We start from the raw sequence: 19,698 nt of genomic DNA on the forward strand, positions 1-19,698 counted from the left end.
ATAATCTGTCACACTAACAGCAGGCACGCACACACACAACAACAGTCCTGTGGTCACATATTTGTTTGGTTGCTACATGTTAGCATTCATCATCACTGAGATCTGCTGCTGTTCTAACAATCTGCTCATGCAGCTTACCTGTAACTCTCATTCTAACTTCCCTCCCACCGCACGCAGGTAGCAAACACGACTGAGTCCACCAGCCCCCCGACAACTAGCCTATACCCAGCAGTCCTCTGGGCGAGAGGGCTGAGTTTCACAGCTAAGATTAGACGACTTCCTCAGATGACAGCCAAACGATCTGTGTCCTATAAGAGGAAACAGGACTTTAGGCTGTTTGGGTAGAAGCGACCCCTCCGCTGGGCCTCCAGGTGAAGCGCATGGCGAGTTAATGCGGTTAACAACCTGCGGTCAGTCCTCAGCGTGTGCCGACCTTCACCTCGCTGAAAAGCAGCTGATGAGGGAGACAATAGAACGCAATGGAAAACCTTTTCATCAACGTTTACACATTAACCAACACTTCGGTCCTCAGCAGCTTAAGGTGAAGACAGAGAGTCAACAATGCACCGTAATCACCTCACACACACATGATCGCAGCTTTCAATACAAAAGACATATTGATCAGGTGTATCAGGCGATATAACTGAAAGATTACACATTTAACTACATAACAGTAAAAACGTGTTGTGCACTTGTGTTAAAGTAAAAGTTTAAGAATACATTTAGATGTTAGGATCTAGATACTGATAATCAATGAGCACAATGAATGAGAGTTTCAACAATTAGTTGACTGGTAATACTGATTAATCATTTCAGCCATTTAATCAATCCCAAAAAACAAACAAACAAACAAACAAACAAACAAACAAACAAAAACAGATTCCAGCCTTTAACATCTGAGATTTTGCTGCTTTTCTCTACTTTAGATAATTGTAAATTGAACATTTTGGGGTTTTTGACTGAAAACTCTTTGATAAATGGTGCCTGAGGAAACCTGAAAATGTTTTTAGTACATGGCTTAGGGTTGCAGACTCAGTGCATTTTCAGAAAATGCATATTTATATTTTAACAATTCTAGTGGCACAAATATTAATTAATGAAGCTCAAATAATTCAAACATACAGAATAATTAAACAATAAGGCTCTCACTCGAAACAGCTGCTCTTGTCCGCCTGTTCATATTCACCAAACAACAAAGCACAACCAACATTTAAACCCCGGAGAATCTGTACACAAAACACAATTAATAAATGTGTCACTGGTTAAATTCTTATCAGTGATTAATCAATTAATCATTAACATCTCTAACAGGGCTTCACAAAAATAACTTTTTCACCATCTTCCCAAATCTCACAGGGGGGTGTGCCAACATTGTTTCACAGCAGCCACACTGATGAGGCTCCCCAAAGAGGTGCCTGCACACATTTTGTGTTTATCGGCCTCATGAGTGCAGGCATCGGGCGACGCCGATTATGTCAAAATGCCAGATAATCGATCACTTCTTACCTACAATGATTCAAACAGATTTCCTTGTCCCCATCTTAATCATATTAGCTGAATAAGAATTTTGATTTGCTCCGCTGTAATCAAATACAGAAAAACATAATCTCTATCATCTATCAGAATCAAACGCTTTAGAGGTTTTTATTAATCTCTACATGAAGTGACACCAATGTCTGCAAATGCACTAAATGTTATTTAACCAAAGGTAATGTTATGTAATGCCAAGAAGAACAAGAACTACATCACCGATATCTACTTATCAAATCATCAGCAATGTCTCAACAGTGTCTTTACTACCTGGTACAACAACAGGCCGCCCTGATGACAACAAACACATAAAAACTCACATTTTATTCACTGTTAAAAAAAATAACTAAAGTCATAGTCAGATGATTTAAGTATTTTCTCTATGGCCAAGTTTGTACAATTTGTTAACTACTGTTCAATACAGTCGATAATGTCTTTAAATTTATTTTTCAAAGACAAGATTAAAAAGACTCACCATGTTTCACTCTTTACTGAACAGGAAAAAAAAACATTTTTAAGTAGCCTGATCTGATCCAAGTAGGAGTCATAAGTGTGACACGACTGGCGAGGTGAAACAAAAACTTAGAGCAACGATGTTAGACAACACAAACCAGAACTACTTGTTTTGTTCCTCCCAGGCTGTTACATAAATATGACACACGAAGCACATGCAGCTCTCAGAGTGCAGAGGTGTGACAGGAGCTGCAGGTGCACGACTGCACGTCAACTGATTTACAGCGACTCGGGTCAGGTTCCCCTTCACGGGGGAGGCGTGTGTCAGAGCTCAAAAGACAAGCCGCCTCAATGATTTATTGCGATGTGAGAGACTCGACAGGCAAGACAAACAAAAACAGATGCAAGCTAACAAGTAATTAAATACAGCCATATATCAGGGTTTCGGTTTCCATGGTAAAACAAAGAAAATCACAGAGCCAAGTGAACAACAGAAGAGGAAAAAAATCTCTGAATGATTTACATATAAGCCAACTTCAAGGTTATGAAGTACATTCACTGATTAGTCAATAGGAGGAAAATTAATGGCAACTGTTTTTAAAATCTATTAATAATTGAAGTAACTCTTCAAACATACAGAACCATGTGAAGACTTCATCTTCGGGTTGTAGGAAAACTGTACGACATCAGCATTTTATCAGGCATTTGGGATAGTTTATAGACAAAATGATTAATAAAATAATGATCAGATCTATACTGAAAGAAAGCGAATGCCTGATCAGAGAGATGACTAATTTCTACAATTGTATAATAACAGGGCTGGTTATCAGAACTTGATAACTTTAAGGTATCGACTGAAATAACCCAGTACCAAGTAGTATTATAACCTCTCCAGTCAAACATGGAGAGAGAGATCAGGAGTTCAGTGAGTCGAGATGCCCCCAAACATCAGAATGACTATACTACACATCTGTAGTGTCTGATAAAACATAAATACAGAAAATGCAGGATTTTTTTTCAGGAATGCTTCCACTAACATGATGGATATCAAAGGAAATACTCTATTGTGATCTGTATCACTTTAAGGGTACTGGTATTGATACTGTTATTGCAATTTATTAAATGATAGCTAGCCCAAATAATAAGTGAACACAACTTGAAATCCTGAGAGTACAAATTACTAATTCAAGGGACTAAATTATCAAAAAGAAAAAAAAAAAGCAAATACTTTGTTTTTGTACAGTCAAAACGCTTTAAAGTGAACTAAGTCCTCATGTGGGGGTTAGGGTTAGATAACTCGGGTGGAAAAAGAAAAACAACTTTTCATAAAGCGTTTCCGAAAAATGTATAAAAAGCGATGAGAAAAACACTGGATTACCACACAATTTTAAAAAAAGCCCCTTGTTATAATTTTGGTTGCTAAAGATGGATAACTGCGATCTCAAATGTTCACTTTAAACCACAAAAAGATTGTGTTCATACAGGAAATACTGAAAGGAAAAAGGAAAAATCTAAGGAAAAGTGAAATTCTAGATGTTGCAAAAGTTTAATAATATTTCTTAAAAGTAAAAAATGATTCCGCTACTGATTCAAACGATCAGCACCGTCATTGTCAAAACATTCATGCGGGTCTAAAAGTCATGCACTGCGTCTCGACCCATTTGTTTACCATATTAAGTGACCAACTGAAGAGAAAACACTTAAGTCTTGAGAGGATGTGGTGTGACAGTTCACATTTTCCACAGTGGAAGCTCAGGTTTTCGAGCTTTGTGTCAACAGTAAACAGCACGAAAAGTTAAGAGAGGGCTGTAAAGGTTGCAAACCCGCTGCGCTGAATATTCAACAGGCTTGTTTTTCCCCTAATAAAAGCTGAGGTTACAGCTTTAATGGAGGGAAAAAGCCTCCAGAGAAACTGGGATATATTTATTCAGAGGATCACAAAGGGCTCAGTAGCATGAAAACACCAACTGCGTGTGCAGCAGCAGCATGGAGAGCATTTTATCTCTCTGTGGATACATGGTTATCATGACTGTGCATAGTTGTCTTCTTCAGGAGGATCTCTGTAAGAACAGAAAAAGACAAGCAAAGCTCCTTGTGATTGCACACAATACTTTATGTTCCTGTGCTGGCAGGAGAAGACAAGTGTTAATGTGCTCATGTATGTGTCGGCATAATTGCAGAACAAGCAGTGGCTACTTGTCGTCTCAGCTCTGCATCTGGCCCTCATTAGGAAATGCCTTTGAAGCTTTACAGGAGAAGCTGCTGTGCCGACTACGGAGAAGACTCGGGGCCAGGCGAGGAGGCCGGACGCCTCGTTGCTGACGTTCACTACAGTTTGGCAGGGGTAGCCGCGGGACTGACCCCAGCTTGTGCTGTCCGGCGGTGCGTTTCCCTTTGATGTCCTGCGTGAGCCTGCTGAGCTCAACTGTGCAGAGTTGGCCTCAGGGCCTTTCAATTATCCCGGCGAGGAGGAGGGAACGTACAGGAATGAAAAGTCAGCCGAAGGGATTTTGCCTCCTACTTTATAGGTCTACTGCCACAAGGTCAGAGGAAAAAAAACACTTCCAGCTACATCCAAGTGGCTAAAAGTTAAGACTTCCCATCTTCAAGAGGATAAGCAAGGTTTTTCTGAAGCCAAATAGATCTTAGGTCAATAAGAAAAACTTCTACACTTTGTAGACAATGAATCCAAAGAAACTGAGGCAATTCAAGAAACCGCTGCCAAAGACTCAAGTTCCAGTTTACATCCATGTTTGAAGGAATATAATACAGCGTGTTACGTGTTTTTTGGCAAATTGGAAGTTCTTACTATACATGTGTGATTCCACTGAATAATTTCCAGCAAGAAACATGCCGTCTTCTTATGGAGACTATTTTTACAGGAGTACTGAGGACTGACAGCGAGCTGAACATTATGATGTCACTATGAAGTTGACTTTCTGCATCATAATCACCTCATCATTTTATCCTATTAGACATTTGTGTGACATTTTGTCTATAATTAGCATATGAATTCTTGAGTTATGGCCAAAAATGTTTTAGAAAGTCACCTTGACCTCTGACCTCAAAATCTAATCAGTTCATTGTTGAGTCCAAGTGAATGTTTGTGCCAAGTTTCCACCAAGGCGTTCTTGGCATAAAAAGAATCATTTATGGACAATAAATAACAATACTAAGAGTTTACAGCCATGCTAGCACCTTTGGGAGGCTGTAAATGCTACTATCAGCATGATAACATGCTCACAATGGCATGTTTGCATGCTAACTTGTGTCGATTAGCACTAAACACAAAATACAGCTGAGGCTGAGGGGAATGTCATTCATTTTGCAGGTAACTGATCATAAACTAAAATACTAGACACATTAAAATTTTGACCTGATGATAACATTAGATGTACCACTAAAGTTTTAACAATTCATCCTGAGGGGAACGTGAAATGTCTGTCTGTCTGAAACTTTCACGGCAAGCAATCTAATAGTTGTAAAAGACATTTCACTCAAAACCACAAAAATCTACCTCATGATAGAGCTACAGGAAAAGTCAACTCTGAGGGGACACAATAGTACAAATACAGAAGGCTTTTAAATGATGTTATGATGGTAGAGGGCTCTGTAATCGATGCCTGTCAGCCATCACAACGGACGATAACAATCCTAACACTGACTATATCAGTTGTCGTTTCTCCACAAGTCTACTTCCTCCTGAACATGCCACTGTCACATTATATAGAGAAACTCTAGTCTTACTCCACTCTGCAACACTGCATCAAACAGAAATGTACAAATTCCAAAACAGAAGACCCGTATCTGCAGTAACTGAGTCACCAAAAGTTAATATCTTGCACTCAAAATGTTGAAAATGGGCACTGTACCTTTACAAAAGGGTTCAGCGAGCAGGTCTCTTGTCAGAAAACTAAAAACTAACAAACCAACGGCTCTCCAAAAGTATAATCTGGACCCAAATCTTGACCTAGCAAGCGTTTAATCACAAGGACTACAAAACAAGACCAGCACAGTGGTCCATAAAGTGAGAGGATGAGTCAACCTTCAGTCCTGTTGCTGTATAATCACACATCAAGTTATTTTTGGTGCGATCACTTTCAACTCCCTGCTATTCTTCCTCTGGTGCCGCCACAGACCTCGTGCATGGGGATAAACATAGCATCCGGGAACGACAAGCGTTTGCTCAATTATGGAAATCAAAGAAATTATACACACACACCCGTCATTATGTTCATTCCTCTGTCTGACCATTTCTACCTCATTATACCTCTGTCAGAAAACTTGTACAGTGAGTATCCGGAAAAAGGAAAACGGATTCTTGTTATTTCAAGATAGGAACAAACTTCAGAATCAGAGTATCTGAGCATGAAAAAGTCTTCTGGAACGGAGGATTTAAAATTACAGAGAAACAGTTTGGACCATCTGTGAGACACATGTACAGATGTTCAAGGCCAGCTGAATCCAAGGCCACAGCTTATTGTACTCTTAAAATTCTGCAGCAGTTCAGATGAACGATTTCTTCGCTTTCCATGCAAATGTTGCAGTATTTGACCATCTATCGCTATGGTTTGTGCTGTTTGGTGCCAACAGGTTTAGTGGGCACCTCACTGGTGCTTCTTAAGTAGCCACAATTACTTGTGCTCGATTCACCGTCGTCAACTTCATGTTCAACACAGCTGCTTGAAATGTTCTCCTCCTGATCTGCACTCTTCTTCAAAACAGTCCTCCTTTGTAGCAACCATTGCTGTGTTTCTGAACATTAATTTTTGGTCTCTTCATTTTATCTCCACTAACTATACTGCCATCACTGTCTTATAATTACTGGATGGATGCATGCGCATGCTATGTGCATGATCATGACTACGTAGCAGGCTGATATTGAAACATTTCAGTGATCTGATATCTTATGTATTTTCATTGGAAATGCATTTCATTTTTAAAAAACATTTCTGAAATTCCTTTGCGTACCACTAGAGGGAACTTGTGTACCACCTGTGGTACTGTAACTGCCGCTTTAAATGTTTATCATGAACAACATAACGTGTATAGTATTTTATCTATTGTCTACTGTTTATTGCGGTCAGTATTTTTTGGCTGTGTTTTGTTGCTTCACGTTGTTTGCATGGCTATATGTGCCAAACTGGCTTGTTGTTGCTGTGTTACTGTACTGATGTTCCGCTGTTTCATGCTGCAATGCATGGCTCATGTTCTGTCTTGTAAAATTATTGTTTTGTATCTGTTTCTGTCTCTATGGTGACTTGTTGTCTTTGTTCTGTACATTTTATCACTCCATAGGTTTCAAAACATCTCACCAAAGGCCTGCAGCTGGCAACACTGGCACATCTGTGGTCGTTTTACATATGAGAGCCCAAATACTGCAGACACAGGCTGCAAATAAGAGCAGGCTATGAATGCTATTATATGCAGCAGTCTATTAACAGAGAGACCAGTCAACCGTTATGTCTGTAGAAACAAACAACAACAATGAACATTGCTGTTAGCCTCCCCTAAAACAACCCACTTGTAAAGGCCACAGAAAGGTGTGTTTGATTGCTGTGCCTCTATTTCAGGAATGTGCTTTATCTGGTTCAACTATTTATCTTGACAGCTGCTCTCCAGAGGTTCAGTTTCCTCTCAGAACCGTTTTGGTGCAAGACTGTCAAATGCAAAAAAAAAACAAAACTTTTAATCTGCAAGTTTAACAGGACTGAGCCTCCAACTTTAATCATCAACGTCTGAACAACTGAAACCGAGACTTAATGGACTACAATAAAAAATAACAAAGGAAAAAGACTTTTTAAAACCATCGGTATCTCACAGTGCTAAATTCCAAAGTATCTTTGCGCAAGCTCTTTGAAGATGTGGTTATGATTACCCTGACGTATGATTTATTCTGCTGGATGACAGCCTGAGGAGGATGGTGGGTTAAAATCTGGCAGACAAGCTCCAGAACTGTGCTCCACCTTCGATTTATTGCTGTGAGATTTAATGTTTTATTTATTTATTTTTTATTTTTTGCCTGAAGCATAAGAGCCAATCAGCTGCGTCTGGGTACCTTTTCTGAAATGAAAGTTTTTGCCAAGTTTCAAATTGTCTGTCTCACCTTTTAATAGTTTAATTAGATTTAGCCTACAGCTTATTTGAAATAATAACACTTAATTTGCAAAGAACAAAACAGGTGCAATTTATCTGCATCAGAAAGTTTTTTGGGAGGCTGAATTCCTGAGCGATTTAAGGATCATTTTCTCCTTCTCTGTGCACAAAACAAATGTAAAATATATAATTCACAATTTAATTCAAGCAAGATTGCCTACTGTTCAGTCATTGAGGTAATTATCAATCATCATCAAGACATCCAGCGATTGTTTTCAACTTTCTCCCTCACTGTTCTTCAAATGCGTGACTTTAACTTTAGCCTTTACAGTTTGGTACATCGTTAATCAGCCTATTCAGCTCACTGCAGCGTAAAGTCGCCCTGAGCAGTGATTTAGGACTTCATTCACTCTGTTAAGGACACACAACTCTTCTGAATCCTTTTTTCCTCTTAACACAGTCATTCCTTCTGTTGACAACAACGCCCCCTAGAGGGAAAACATGTTTCAGATTCAGAGAACAGAACTGTTTTAAAAACTTCAAACTGCACTCCAGAGAATGGCAACTGTAGAAAAGTGGGAAAATGAGAATAGAAGTGTATGTTTTTCTTTAAAGATCACATTTAGTGGGAAAACTCTTCACACATTCACAAGCTTACTGATTTTAAAAAAGATATAATGCTGAAAAAGTCAAGACTAGGTCTGCAGCTATAGATTATTTTCAAATTTTCTTATTTAATTAATCTGTTTTGTCAATAAGTGGAAATATCAAATAACTTGAAATTTTAAAAGATGTTTGGTATTTTGCCAAAATCACTTTATGGTATAATAAAGAGGTTGTTAAAATAGTTGCTGATTAATTATCTGTCAATGCACTTGTCAATTAATGGATCAGTCATTGATGCTCATCCAGATGAGAAAACAACTGAAATTCAACATTTTCAACAATTTCACTTTCTCTGCCCTCGATACACGTCTGAAGATAAAAACTAGGGCTGCAACGCCCTTATCAATTAATCAGTTTAGGCTATAAAATGTCAAAAGATTGTCAAAAAATGCTCAAAAAGCCCAAGATGACACCTTCAGATTGGTTTTCAGACTGTTGATTGGACAAAATAAACAAAGGCCTAACGTACTATCATAAATGAAAAAAGAAAAATTCCTCACATTTAAGATCTTGGAACCAGCAAACATTTGACACTTTCAATTATCAAGACAGGTGGAAACTCATTTTCTTTCAACTGACTAATCGACTAACTAATAATCATTGCAGCTCTAATTAAATCCACATCAAAATTCCTGATTTGTGCACCTTCAAAGAGCTCAAAACTTTTAAAAAGACACGCTGTAAGTTTAGCGTCCTCTCTTACCGAGTCAGCTGAATTTTGAGCTGGTTTCCAAACATCAGAATCAGAAACAAACATCCTCTGGAGATTAAACCATCAGTTCATCTCCTTAATTCCTGTGCCTCTCCATCATCCTTGTTCAGTCCGGTTTGGGCCACTTTGACCCCCCACTTTCCACTCTGTGCTGCCACCCCCTCTCTTTATCGTCCCCCCCCATACCTCCCTCTCTTGCCCCTCCCCCCCTCCTCTCCTCTGTCCGGCCTGCACTTGACCAAGGACAGGCTGGAGCCACATATTTGTTTAGCTCTTGAGTGGAGTCACTAAGGCGGAGGAGGGGAGTCGTGGGCTGGTGAACGCCACCCACCACCACTACCACTCACCACCCCGTGCAGGGGACCCTCCTCGATGGGGCACCATGCAAAGCCAGACTCGATATGTCTCTGCGGTTTGTCACGGTGAACTCAACTATGATCACATCAAAGGACGCAAAACTTAAAAGGTTTGAATATATCAGAAAAATGCTCAGCTTCACCATTTGTCCTCCACCTGCAAAAGTTAAAAATTTTAAAACATGGACCAAACGTGGATTTTTAATGCACAAGGTCAAAGGGCCATGTTATACAAACATACTGTCAATGGCCACTTTATTAGGTACAATCTAAAGCAATGCAAAATGGATATACTGTCATAAAGTCTACTTTTATGATGCCTGTAACACTCAGTTTTTCTAACACTGTCACAGAGGTGTTAATCAAATACAGCCCTCAATATACATGCTGGGCATTAAAGGCACTAAAAGGGGAATTAGGCTAAAGAGACTCATGCAGGCTCATATAGGAGTTTAGTGTGGAGCAAAAAAAGGAACAAATAGTCAAATTCAATCCAATTCAACTGACAGAATTCTGGGTCAGGTGCAGCCCTACATGTTTAAGATTTGTCTTGTGTAATACATAACAGAGGAATCTTATTATTGAAGTCGACATCAATATAATTGCAGGTTTGTAATCTGAATCTGAAGCAGATGTGACTCACATCAGTCTCAAAAACAGATGTAAACTTCTAACATGTGACCCAAGGGGAAAATACAACCACCAGCTACTGTAGCCTACATGACAGTTTAATGAGGTGAGAGGAAGACAACTTATTTACTTATGTATTATTATGTATTATTTATTAAGCTAACCAGAAGTACATGAGGTAATTAAAATTAGCTTCACCTTTATCAGGTCCAGCAGGACGTCCTGCGTACAAGGCACCACTAAAGAAGAGGCCAGCTTTTACTTTTTGTCAAATCCAATTTTGATGAGTGATGCAATTTAACAAATTTAAGAGAAAAAGAAACACTCATTTTTGCTGTGCCAAGTCAGAAATATATATAAAAAAAGAAATGTTATCACCTGTTCCTCATCTCAAACATAATAACTTGTCTGTAAAACTCCTCAGAGCTCCAGATGAAGTCTGCGGCTCCAGTTTGAGACTGTCACTCCCAAAGCTTTCGCTCCTGTTGTCAGCTCTCTCAAAGAGGCATTGTGGGAGAAATTCCCCATCTTAAGTGCTCCAATGTTTGCTTTTGTGCCAAGTGAGCCCACTCCGCTGACCTTTTGGAGACGGACCAATGAGATCCACCGCTGCGTCCTCCGCTGCCCTTCTCCTCTGACAGCAGCCAGACAATGAACAACAAGCTAATTAAACTGATGACAGCATGAAGGAGGGAAACTCTTTCACCAAACTGAGCCTAAAGCCCCCACAACACTGACAAACATTTTATTTAAACTAATGGCTCACAGAGCAACAGAGGATTAACTACTGATTTCTGCAAAGTGAAATAAGTTTTGCTTTTTTTACCTTATATTCTGTTAGAAAGGTGTACTGGAAAAAGTCATACAGGAATTTAGTGAAATTAACTAATCTTTACTCATTAACATGAATATGCATCTTTTCTTTTTAGTTAATTAAAGTTAACATTTCTAGTATTTATTTTCAGAACACTTGTGTTTATAAGTTCTTAAGTCTTCTGACTTGAAAAGATGAGTTCAATCAACTCATTTAATTAAGTTTCTAAAGAAACATGATCAGGATATCAGCAGACTTGTTGGTTCAACAATTTCACTGCAAAACTTTGTTTTGAATCATAACAAAAGTAACTCAACTTGTCTTTTCAAAGTCAGCCAACTTAAAATTTCAAGGCAACCTGGACACTTAATTTTTTTGAAGTTATAACAAAACATTTAAAACATTTTTTACAGTGTATTTAACAGTGGTGATTGACAGTTACGCGTCTGTAACACTGGTGGCCTGCTGGTCGAACAGATAACTATGTCAGGAATGTTTTTGGAGTCGGACAACCCTCGTCTGTCTTGATTAGACTTTTTTTGTTCGTCCCGCCATCAACACTTGAGCTGCTGGACCAATTATGGTGTTAATGAGTCACGGGCCACCCTGCCTTGGATTACTGCCAGGGGGAACACAGAGTGGGAGGGTTACACTAATGTATGAAGATGCTGCTGTGGGACCCATTATGATCAAAAGCTGCATAGACATGATGGGAGGGGGAAGCCATTTACATGGGGGAGGGGACGCATCCTTTTGCTCCAAGTTGTCACGCAAGTGTGCAACCTGATATCCTGCCAATAATTATGTGTCAGAATTTATCAGGTGAGCATATACTGTTGTACATGCAGCTGAGGACGCAGCCGTCAGTGACAAGAAATTAGTGAAGTTGTGAGTGAGCAGTAAATTTAAAGTAAAGTTAGTAAGTACATTTACTCAAGCACTGTACTAGAGTTCAATATTTAAGTGCGTATTTAACTTTTCTGCTACTTCATACTTTTACAACGGTGCATTTCAGAGTGAATTAGTGTAATTTAAATTTCGCTACATTTATTTGTCATGTGAAATTCTTATTTTGCATGTTAAGATTTTATGATTCATGATTCTTATGATTATGGATTGTTAGTCCTTAACTGAATACATGACACTATTATTATTTTCAAAGCAATAGAATCTGACAGTACTTTTAAAACATTCCACCGTGTTGTTAATTCAAACAAACTCTTTTTTTCTAAAAAATTACAAGGAGCTGTATGTGACATTCACTGCTGCTAGAGGTCGCAGTAGAGCAAAGTATCTCAGACCAAAAGAAATGCACACTTCTTTTACTCAGTAAAGTTGAGGGGGTGGGGAGCTGCTGTCAAACTAGTCAGTACTGACCAAATAAGAATAACGATTAAGTTACATAGCAAACAGTATTGCTGAAATCTAGTGAGGCTGAATGTTGCAAATCTTTTTAATCAAAAACAAGAATTGGTGACACTGCATTTTTAGCCAGACATGAATGATTAATAGTGACAATATTCAGTCAAACAAATTTTTATAATCCTTCTACAAATTTAATTTAAGTTGGCACAAGCCTAAAAACACACAATTTACAGTTTCAGTGATGTGCTGTATGAGTCACATTGATCTTGCACGTACCAGAACGAGCTCCACCTGATCCACAGTGACGTTCACAGATGTTACACTGAAAACCAGCGCTTGCATCAAATCTGCACTCATCACCTGCAGTTAGGGATTAGAAGCATTGCAAAAAAATAGCAAAAAACAAGTGTATGTGCGCTGGACACAGCTTTTTTTTTTTTGCCCCACTTTGCAAACGTTTGACAACCATAAATAGATTCAGACTCTGTAAATGTTGCTGAGTGAATATGCAGTACAGGAACACATAGAAAACAAGGAGTGTTTTTGTGCAGAGCTCATGTGCTCAGGTTAACAGAGTCAAAGCTTTTAAAGCTACAATGGAGTTTCTTTGGAAAAGAAATGAAAGAAACTACAGAGCAAAAAAGATTAGACAGATTTCATGGTCAAAGTAACTTCAGAAACAGGACAACGCACACACACAGACCCTTATTTTCACTTTGATCATGTTTGTTACTAGTTAATTTTCATACAGTTTTCCCCACCCATCACAAAGTGATGATCGACATGTGCTCCTTAGGTTCGACTACAAAGCTGCAGTATTACAAGAGTAAGAATTCTCTACATTTATTTTTATGTCAAAATGAAGAACTGACATCAATCTCTCATGATGAAGGAGACTTACCGTCGCAAACATATAAAACCATTCCTTCTGCAAATAACATAGCCTAGCAGAACCAGAGTATGTTTTCATGGAGCTCTCTTTCAAAATCAATCAGCCCTCCCTCAGGAGCCAGTTTTTATCTCTAAGGGCTGCAGTCCCAGCTGTGCCATGGTCGAGCTCCTGGGAACAAAAGATGGCCGAGCATCAGGAACGACGACCTGCCAGGCTCGGAGGCTTTCAACCACAAGATGAGCATGAAACAGCCTCCAAAAGATAAGATGTTTTCCACTGAAAATTTTATCTGAACCGTTAAACCGCTTGGCTTCCAAAAGCAGCTGGTATTTCAGTTGATCGAAATCTCATGATCACAGAAAGACGAGGAGAAGACAGCGACCGACTGTGTGAGCAACAGGTGACTGAGGACTTTCTGTGTGGGAACCAAGCACATTAAAAACAATCCTAAATCACAATTTGAGCAGATAAAGATATGAAACAGGTTCAACATCATGTCTGTTCTCCTGCTTGTTGTTCTTTGTCAGGAAAATCATTAGAAGCATAAATCTATTTTTGTTTTTGGTCTTTTCATGGCATTGGTTGGTAATAAAAGACAGAAAAAAACAGCCTTAAGTGCAGGTCATGTCAGCATTTAAAACAGTGAATCGGTTCTTTTTAACTGAGTTAGCACAATCAGCGGATTCACTCATGAGGGCAAAGTAAATCCATGCATGACTTTCACAGAACTTTTGTGAATTTACAACATTCACCAACAGCAAGCCCTTGTGACAATGTTGACCTCTGAGGAGACAAAAAGAGCTGTTGAGGCCAAAATAGAGGACATTATTGTTGCTTATGAGCTACTTAACCCTCCTCTATCAGGGTTTTAACTGATCAGCTAAACAGGACTGGTTTGCAGACTCTCATGAGGCAGGAATCAATGGCAAAATAGATCTCATTAACTGACAACCAAGGTAACAAACCTGCTAACTAGTTAACAAGTTTCTTTAATGAAACTATGTGCAAACCGAGAACAATATCCTAGGGGGAGGAAAGCAGCACAGTACTGTGATAAAAGAATCTCAGAGTGCTACTGTGACTAAATAGTAGGGCTGAGCCGATGCTTTGATGCTTCTACCATCGCTATGGTAATCGAAACCTAAATCAGTGTCTAATTGCTTTGGGGTTTTTTGGGAGTGGCGAAGGCAACACTGTGTCGGCTGCATCAAACAAGAGGCTACAACACTAGTAAAGAGCAAAAAATTGAGCTCAAAAAGGTGTTAAACTGGTCTCCAAACCCACACACACAAAAACCAGGTGCCTGCACGTGATATAAGAGCTTTGGAGGCGGCTATGGTCTCTCATTAGACTGATAATTTTAGTAACAGCAAAATATACGAGTAAATAATGTAGTTTGAGGTAAGTATTCATGACAGCCCCACTAAACAGTGTGCTAGCATGTTTATGGCTTACTCATGTATTAGCTATAAGCTCACCTAATACAGTAGTTCACCAAAAACGCTTTTTTTTTACAAAGACCCACAAATGAACTTTATTGAGCCTCTTTCAGATATGACTGGACCTTTATCCTTTGTTTTTTATGTAGTTACTCTTTTTTTGCTGCTGCTGCTTTTATCACAGGGTGTCCGTTAAAAGAAAACCTCAGTGGAAAAACATCTAATTTAAATGTAATGTAAAATATATTCATGTCCATCTGTTGAACACCTCGTACCCAGCTGTCCCTGAGGCTGGCTGGCTTTTGTGATCCTCTCAGCGTGCTCTCAGCTGGCCTCATTGTTTATCGTAGCAACGTCAGGACCGTACCGCTTAATGTGGTGACATCAGTGGTTAGGCCTGATTAATGGGCTTCAATGTCATTTGTCATCAGGAATATCAAGCATGCTAATCTGGGGCACTCGCTGCTATCCCCCGCTCAGTCGCTGGAACGCCTTGTAGAGATAAAGCAACCAAATTGCAGCAACAAAGAGTTTATTTGGAGTTTATGTTGCATTAAGCGCAGATAAAGGTCGCTTTATCCATAAGATCACACAAACAAAATTATCAGTAACAAACTCAGCAAACACAAGGAGGCCAAACGAGGTGACCGAAGTCCTAAAATCCTGTGTTTAGTCCTCATTAATTCACAATTTTCCCTCTCCAAAGCTTTTCATTGAGATGAACCACTTGTGTTTTTCCAGAGGCAGCGCCCCAAAAGAGACGAACTCGAGGATGGACTCGTGAAAGAAAAGAAAGAAGACAAGAGAGGAAGGAAGGGAGGGAGGGAGGCAGAGAGTGAGGACTAATCCCATTAGGGTGGCAGCTAAATGATTTGTTCCACTGGGAGAAGGGGAGATAAAAAGGTGAGTGTGAGGAAGGAGTCCTTTTTTGGGGGGGGAGGGGAGGGGGGTGACAGTAGCGATGAGGCTCAAACCTCTTCCAAAAGGAAACCCCTCTCTTCTTCCGTCCCTGTTTGCAGCCCCGGGCTTTCTCATTGACAGCACTCAAAGAAGTCCACATGCCAATTTAGTCCCAAATTTGAAAGTCTAATTTTATGCCCATGGGTGAATAACAAGGAAATATTAGAACAAAGAGAGAGAGGAGCAGATAGAGCTGGTGACACGCCAAAATCAGCCAACACACCATGAACCACGGAAGATAAATAAACGAGCCCTAAAAAAGTCTCATTATGTCTCTAGATTAAAACAAAATGGGAACAAAACTGCTGACCTTTGTAGTCCTCTTAAGAAAACAAAAATCAAAGAGCTGGGTTTAACTTAGAGCTGCAGCGATATGGCGACGTAAATACGTTGATTTGTGTAAAAGCATGGATTAACCCGGGAGGACAAGCAGCAAACACACCTCTTAAGATTAGCCAACTACTCAAAAAAAAAAAAAAAAGTTAGATAAATCCTTTGTTTAAAATAATCATTAGGTACAAGCCTAGTTCTTTTTTTATTTTAAATAAATACAAGTGCAGATAAGAACCAAGAGTTTTTTATTCCCTTACTTTGAGAAATATAAACATGTGGAAACCCTTTTTTATTTAACATAATTGTGAAAGGTTAAATATAATGTAAAATGTAAATTTAAACCTGGCGCAACATTACAAGTCTGACCAGACTTCTTCTTCCAGCTTTGCTAAGGTTTAAATACTCCATGCAACTGGCACCTGTCTGTCTATAGAAAAAGCTATAATACCCAGCCTTGCATGTATACATGGAAAAACACTATCAAACACAAACCTCACGCTCAAACGGTCTCCGAGAGGTGTGTCCTTCAACACCGACAGCCCGACAGACACTTGGGCAGTTTCCATTCTCCAAGAACGACAACAAAGAGACTCCCCGTCCTCATACGGCAAACTACAACAGCTTCAGGAAGTCGTTAAAACAGCAAATGGGTGCAAGTAGAGTGAGTAATGGACATTTGTTAACATGGACAAATTATCTCATCTCAGATTTTTACTCCTAAATCCAATAAATACTCGCTCCGGTATGTTTAGGCAGAGTTCTGTGTTGAAATAATAAACGTGAGGATTCCCAGCCGTCGTTGGCCAGAGGAAGCTGTACCAACTGTGGGACTAACTAATGACTTCCGTGTCATCCTTTTCATTATCTTGGCCTCGGCTCGCGGTCACGGGGTCACAGGCTACGAAAACAGTAGCATGCCTTCATAGGTAGAATGCAACACATTGTATTGTGTTGGCAGTGACGGGGTGAGGGGGTGAGGAGGGGGGGGGGGTGTCTTCCCAGTGGGAGTCATCCTGGTCGACAATAGCGGTTACATTCCACTGGAAACACTGTGGCATTATGGCCGCCCTCTGTTTTGGTGGAAGTGGGGATCCTCCCGGCGAACAAAGAGATTAACTCCCAAGGTATTCTGGGAATTTTCACTGTCACCTTTGGGAATGATTCAGCGGAGGGGGTGGGGGGCAAAAGAAAAACAATTCTTTCAGCGCTGTCAAAATTATTCAGCAGTGCTTTTTATCGCTCATAAAAACTCGCTAATGTTTTGTTAGCCTGAAATGTGTTTTCAAGCTTGTACTGACAGCTCTAAACACGGACAAAATATCCTCAGAGCACCAGAATCCAACACTCTTACAACTAAATATACTGTATCTGTTATAATGTAAGAATATACTTAGATATCATTTAGTATTATCATTAGTATCAGTATTATTTTTGACATTTTGTGCCTTCATTCAGCCAGTTTAGAAAACACTGACTGTGTATTACTTCTCTAAAAGAGCTCTGTTGAGCTCTCATTTGGCAAAGACTTAAGTTTTCATTTCACAAAATAAATACTCAAGTCATTTCAAGTTATTTGAAGTGGGGTTGTATGCTGTGGACTTTAAGTGGACACTGTATTTAAAATATTTTCACTACTTTCATTTTCTGTCAGACAACCTTTTCTGATTGGAGACCGTTATTAAGCGAGCCAAATATCGCTCTCTCTCCAAACCAACCAAAGTTGCCAGTCTACTGCTGCCTTGATCCCTTAGTTTGTTTGTGTTATTGTGTGGCTTTAGTGTTTTAAAAGAGTAGTTTGAATTCATCAAAGTCACACGATACGGCAAAGTGAAAGATCGTTGCAACAAGCAACTCCGGTGCAAGAACTAGCCACCATAGCCCTGACGTATGGTATATTTCCATTTTTAATGAGGTGCACTTCAGCTACAGAGGCTACACATTAGGGCCAAACAAGTAATCGAAATATTGTAAAAACTGCAATATGGCCATGTGCAAATTTCAGGAGCTGCAATCATTTGATGAAGGTAAAATGTCCCAACATATCATTATAAATGAAGCACTGCAGTGCAGAGATGAGGAAGTCATGACTCATATCACAGTCACTACACATGTAGCCGCCATAACCCTTTAATGTACAACTATAAATCTCAATGGCTTGTTTCGCTTAGATAATTACACCCTGAGGCATATTTGTACACTAAGTTTTCTTATCACTGTGTAATGCTGCGATTACTTAATATATGAGATGGTGTGAAGTTTTGATCTTGCATGTCTGGTTGCGGTGTTTTATAATTTCACACCGCATTATAAACATGTGAAGTGATATCTTATCAGTAACAATCTGCTTTGTTGTGAGGGACAATTACTCATCAGGATACTGCTTTGTTGACATAAAACTGTTGTAAATGTTTAATCAAAGCAGTCACATAAATTGGCTTGTGTTGTATTATATTTATTGGTGCATGTATTATATATCTTGTCATTTCTTTCAAATGCATGATAGGCGCTTTTTATTGAGAGAAGGAGCCTTCATTTCCTGGAAAGTCTCGTTAGCCTCCTGTCTGCTGACTGTTTAAAAACTGTGACAGTATAAACCTGTAGATGGGAACTTATCCCAGCAGTCACGAGCACCTCTTTGATCGTGTTATAATCATTTCATCAGGTGTCATGTACAATGATAATAGTTCCTGAATGGATCACACACTATCCTCAAAGGATGGCTGTGTGCCACTGAGATATTTTTATCACCAAACTGGTGTAACAGGCTGTAGGAAGTCAGTCTCTTTTGTTTATTCAAATTAAAGCTGGCACTTGCTCTTTTTAATAACTCAGTTTATCATTTGAGTTGTTGGACACGAGTAGGGCTGAGTATACGTTCCAATACAGATACCTTGACTTCATCACCAGAACCTGAATGATACTTTTTTCAATACCAGTTTTATAAAATCCATTTTAAGAAAAAGAAAATTACATTGTGTCACAATTACTCTATGAAATCATTTTGCAGTTTGCTCTAATTGCATAGAAATACAAACTCAACTCTAAAAAATCCCTATTACTATGAGAAAAAGGAAATTATTGTGGTTTATTAATGTACAACAGCAGTTAGTTTGCACTCCAATAATGTGTATGTGGTGGTGACTCCAGCTGACAGGTCTGAAAATAGAAATCCTGTATAATGAATTTATGGAGGTGCAGAGTGATGAGGATTACTTTTCCAAAGAGCTCGTATTTGAAAAATAATTCTAAACAAACAACAGGGCACGGTGTAATAATGTTCCCTAGCCTGGTTTTGACCACAGTACTAGTTTATCAGTTGCTCATTGTTGATACAGCTCCGCTCTCTTCCTCTCTTGTCTAGTTGTTTTGCTTTTTTCAGTGACATCTGCCACCGAACGTCTCCACCGGCACATGCCAATTGTTCTTGCCCCTCCAGCGCTGCTGAAATAATA

At 39.3% G+C, this 19,698-nt stretch overlaps 1 protein-coding gene across 6 annotated transcripts in view; it reads right to left on the minus strand.

Annotated features, from left to right (window-relative positions):
* The window catches only part of kank1a (KN motif and ankyrin repeat domains 1a), a 65,440-nt gene that overhangs the window by 32,460 nt on the left and 13,282 nt on the right, over window positions 1-19,698 (minus strand). Inside the window, exon 1 of one of the 6 annotated variants that reach the window (XM_084728268.1) lies at window positions 2,006-2,110. The exons of 1 other annotated variant lie outside the window; for it this stretch is intronic. Coding sequence is in view for 1 of the 5 variants with exons in the window: in XM_084728270.1 (XP_084584396.1) it covers window positions 139-151 (13 nt within the window). In the remaining 4 variants the exon portion in view is untranslated. Of the gene's footprint in view, window positions 1-138; window positions 266-2,005; window positions 2,111-19,698 lie in introns of those variants that run through there. 4 more of the 6 variants (XM_084728270.1, XM_084728267.1, XM_084728269.1 and 1 more) reach the window with 4 other exon arrangements.

The sequence above is a fragment of the Lutjanus erythropterus genome, chromosome 10 (assembly GCF_056507025.1).
Source record: "Lutjanus erythropterus isolate fLutEry1 chromosome 10, fLutEry1.hap2, whole genome shotgun sequence".
Classification (NCBI taxonomy): Eukaryota; Metazoa; Chordata; class Actinopteri; order Lutjaniformes; family Lutjanidae; genus Lutjanus; species Lutjanus erythropterus.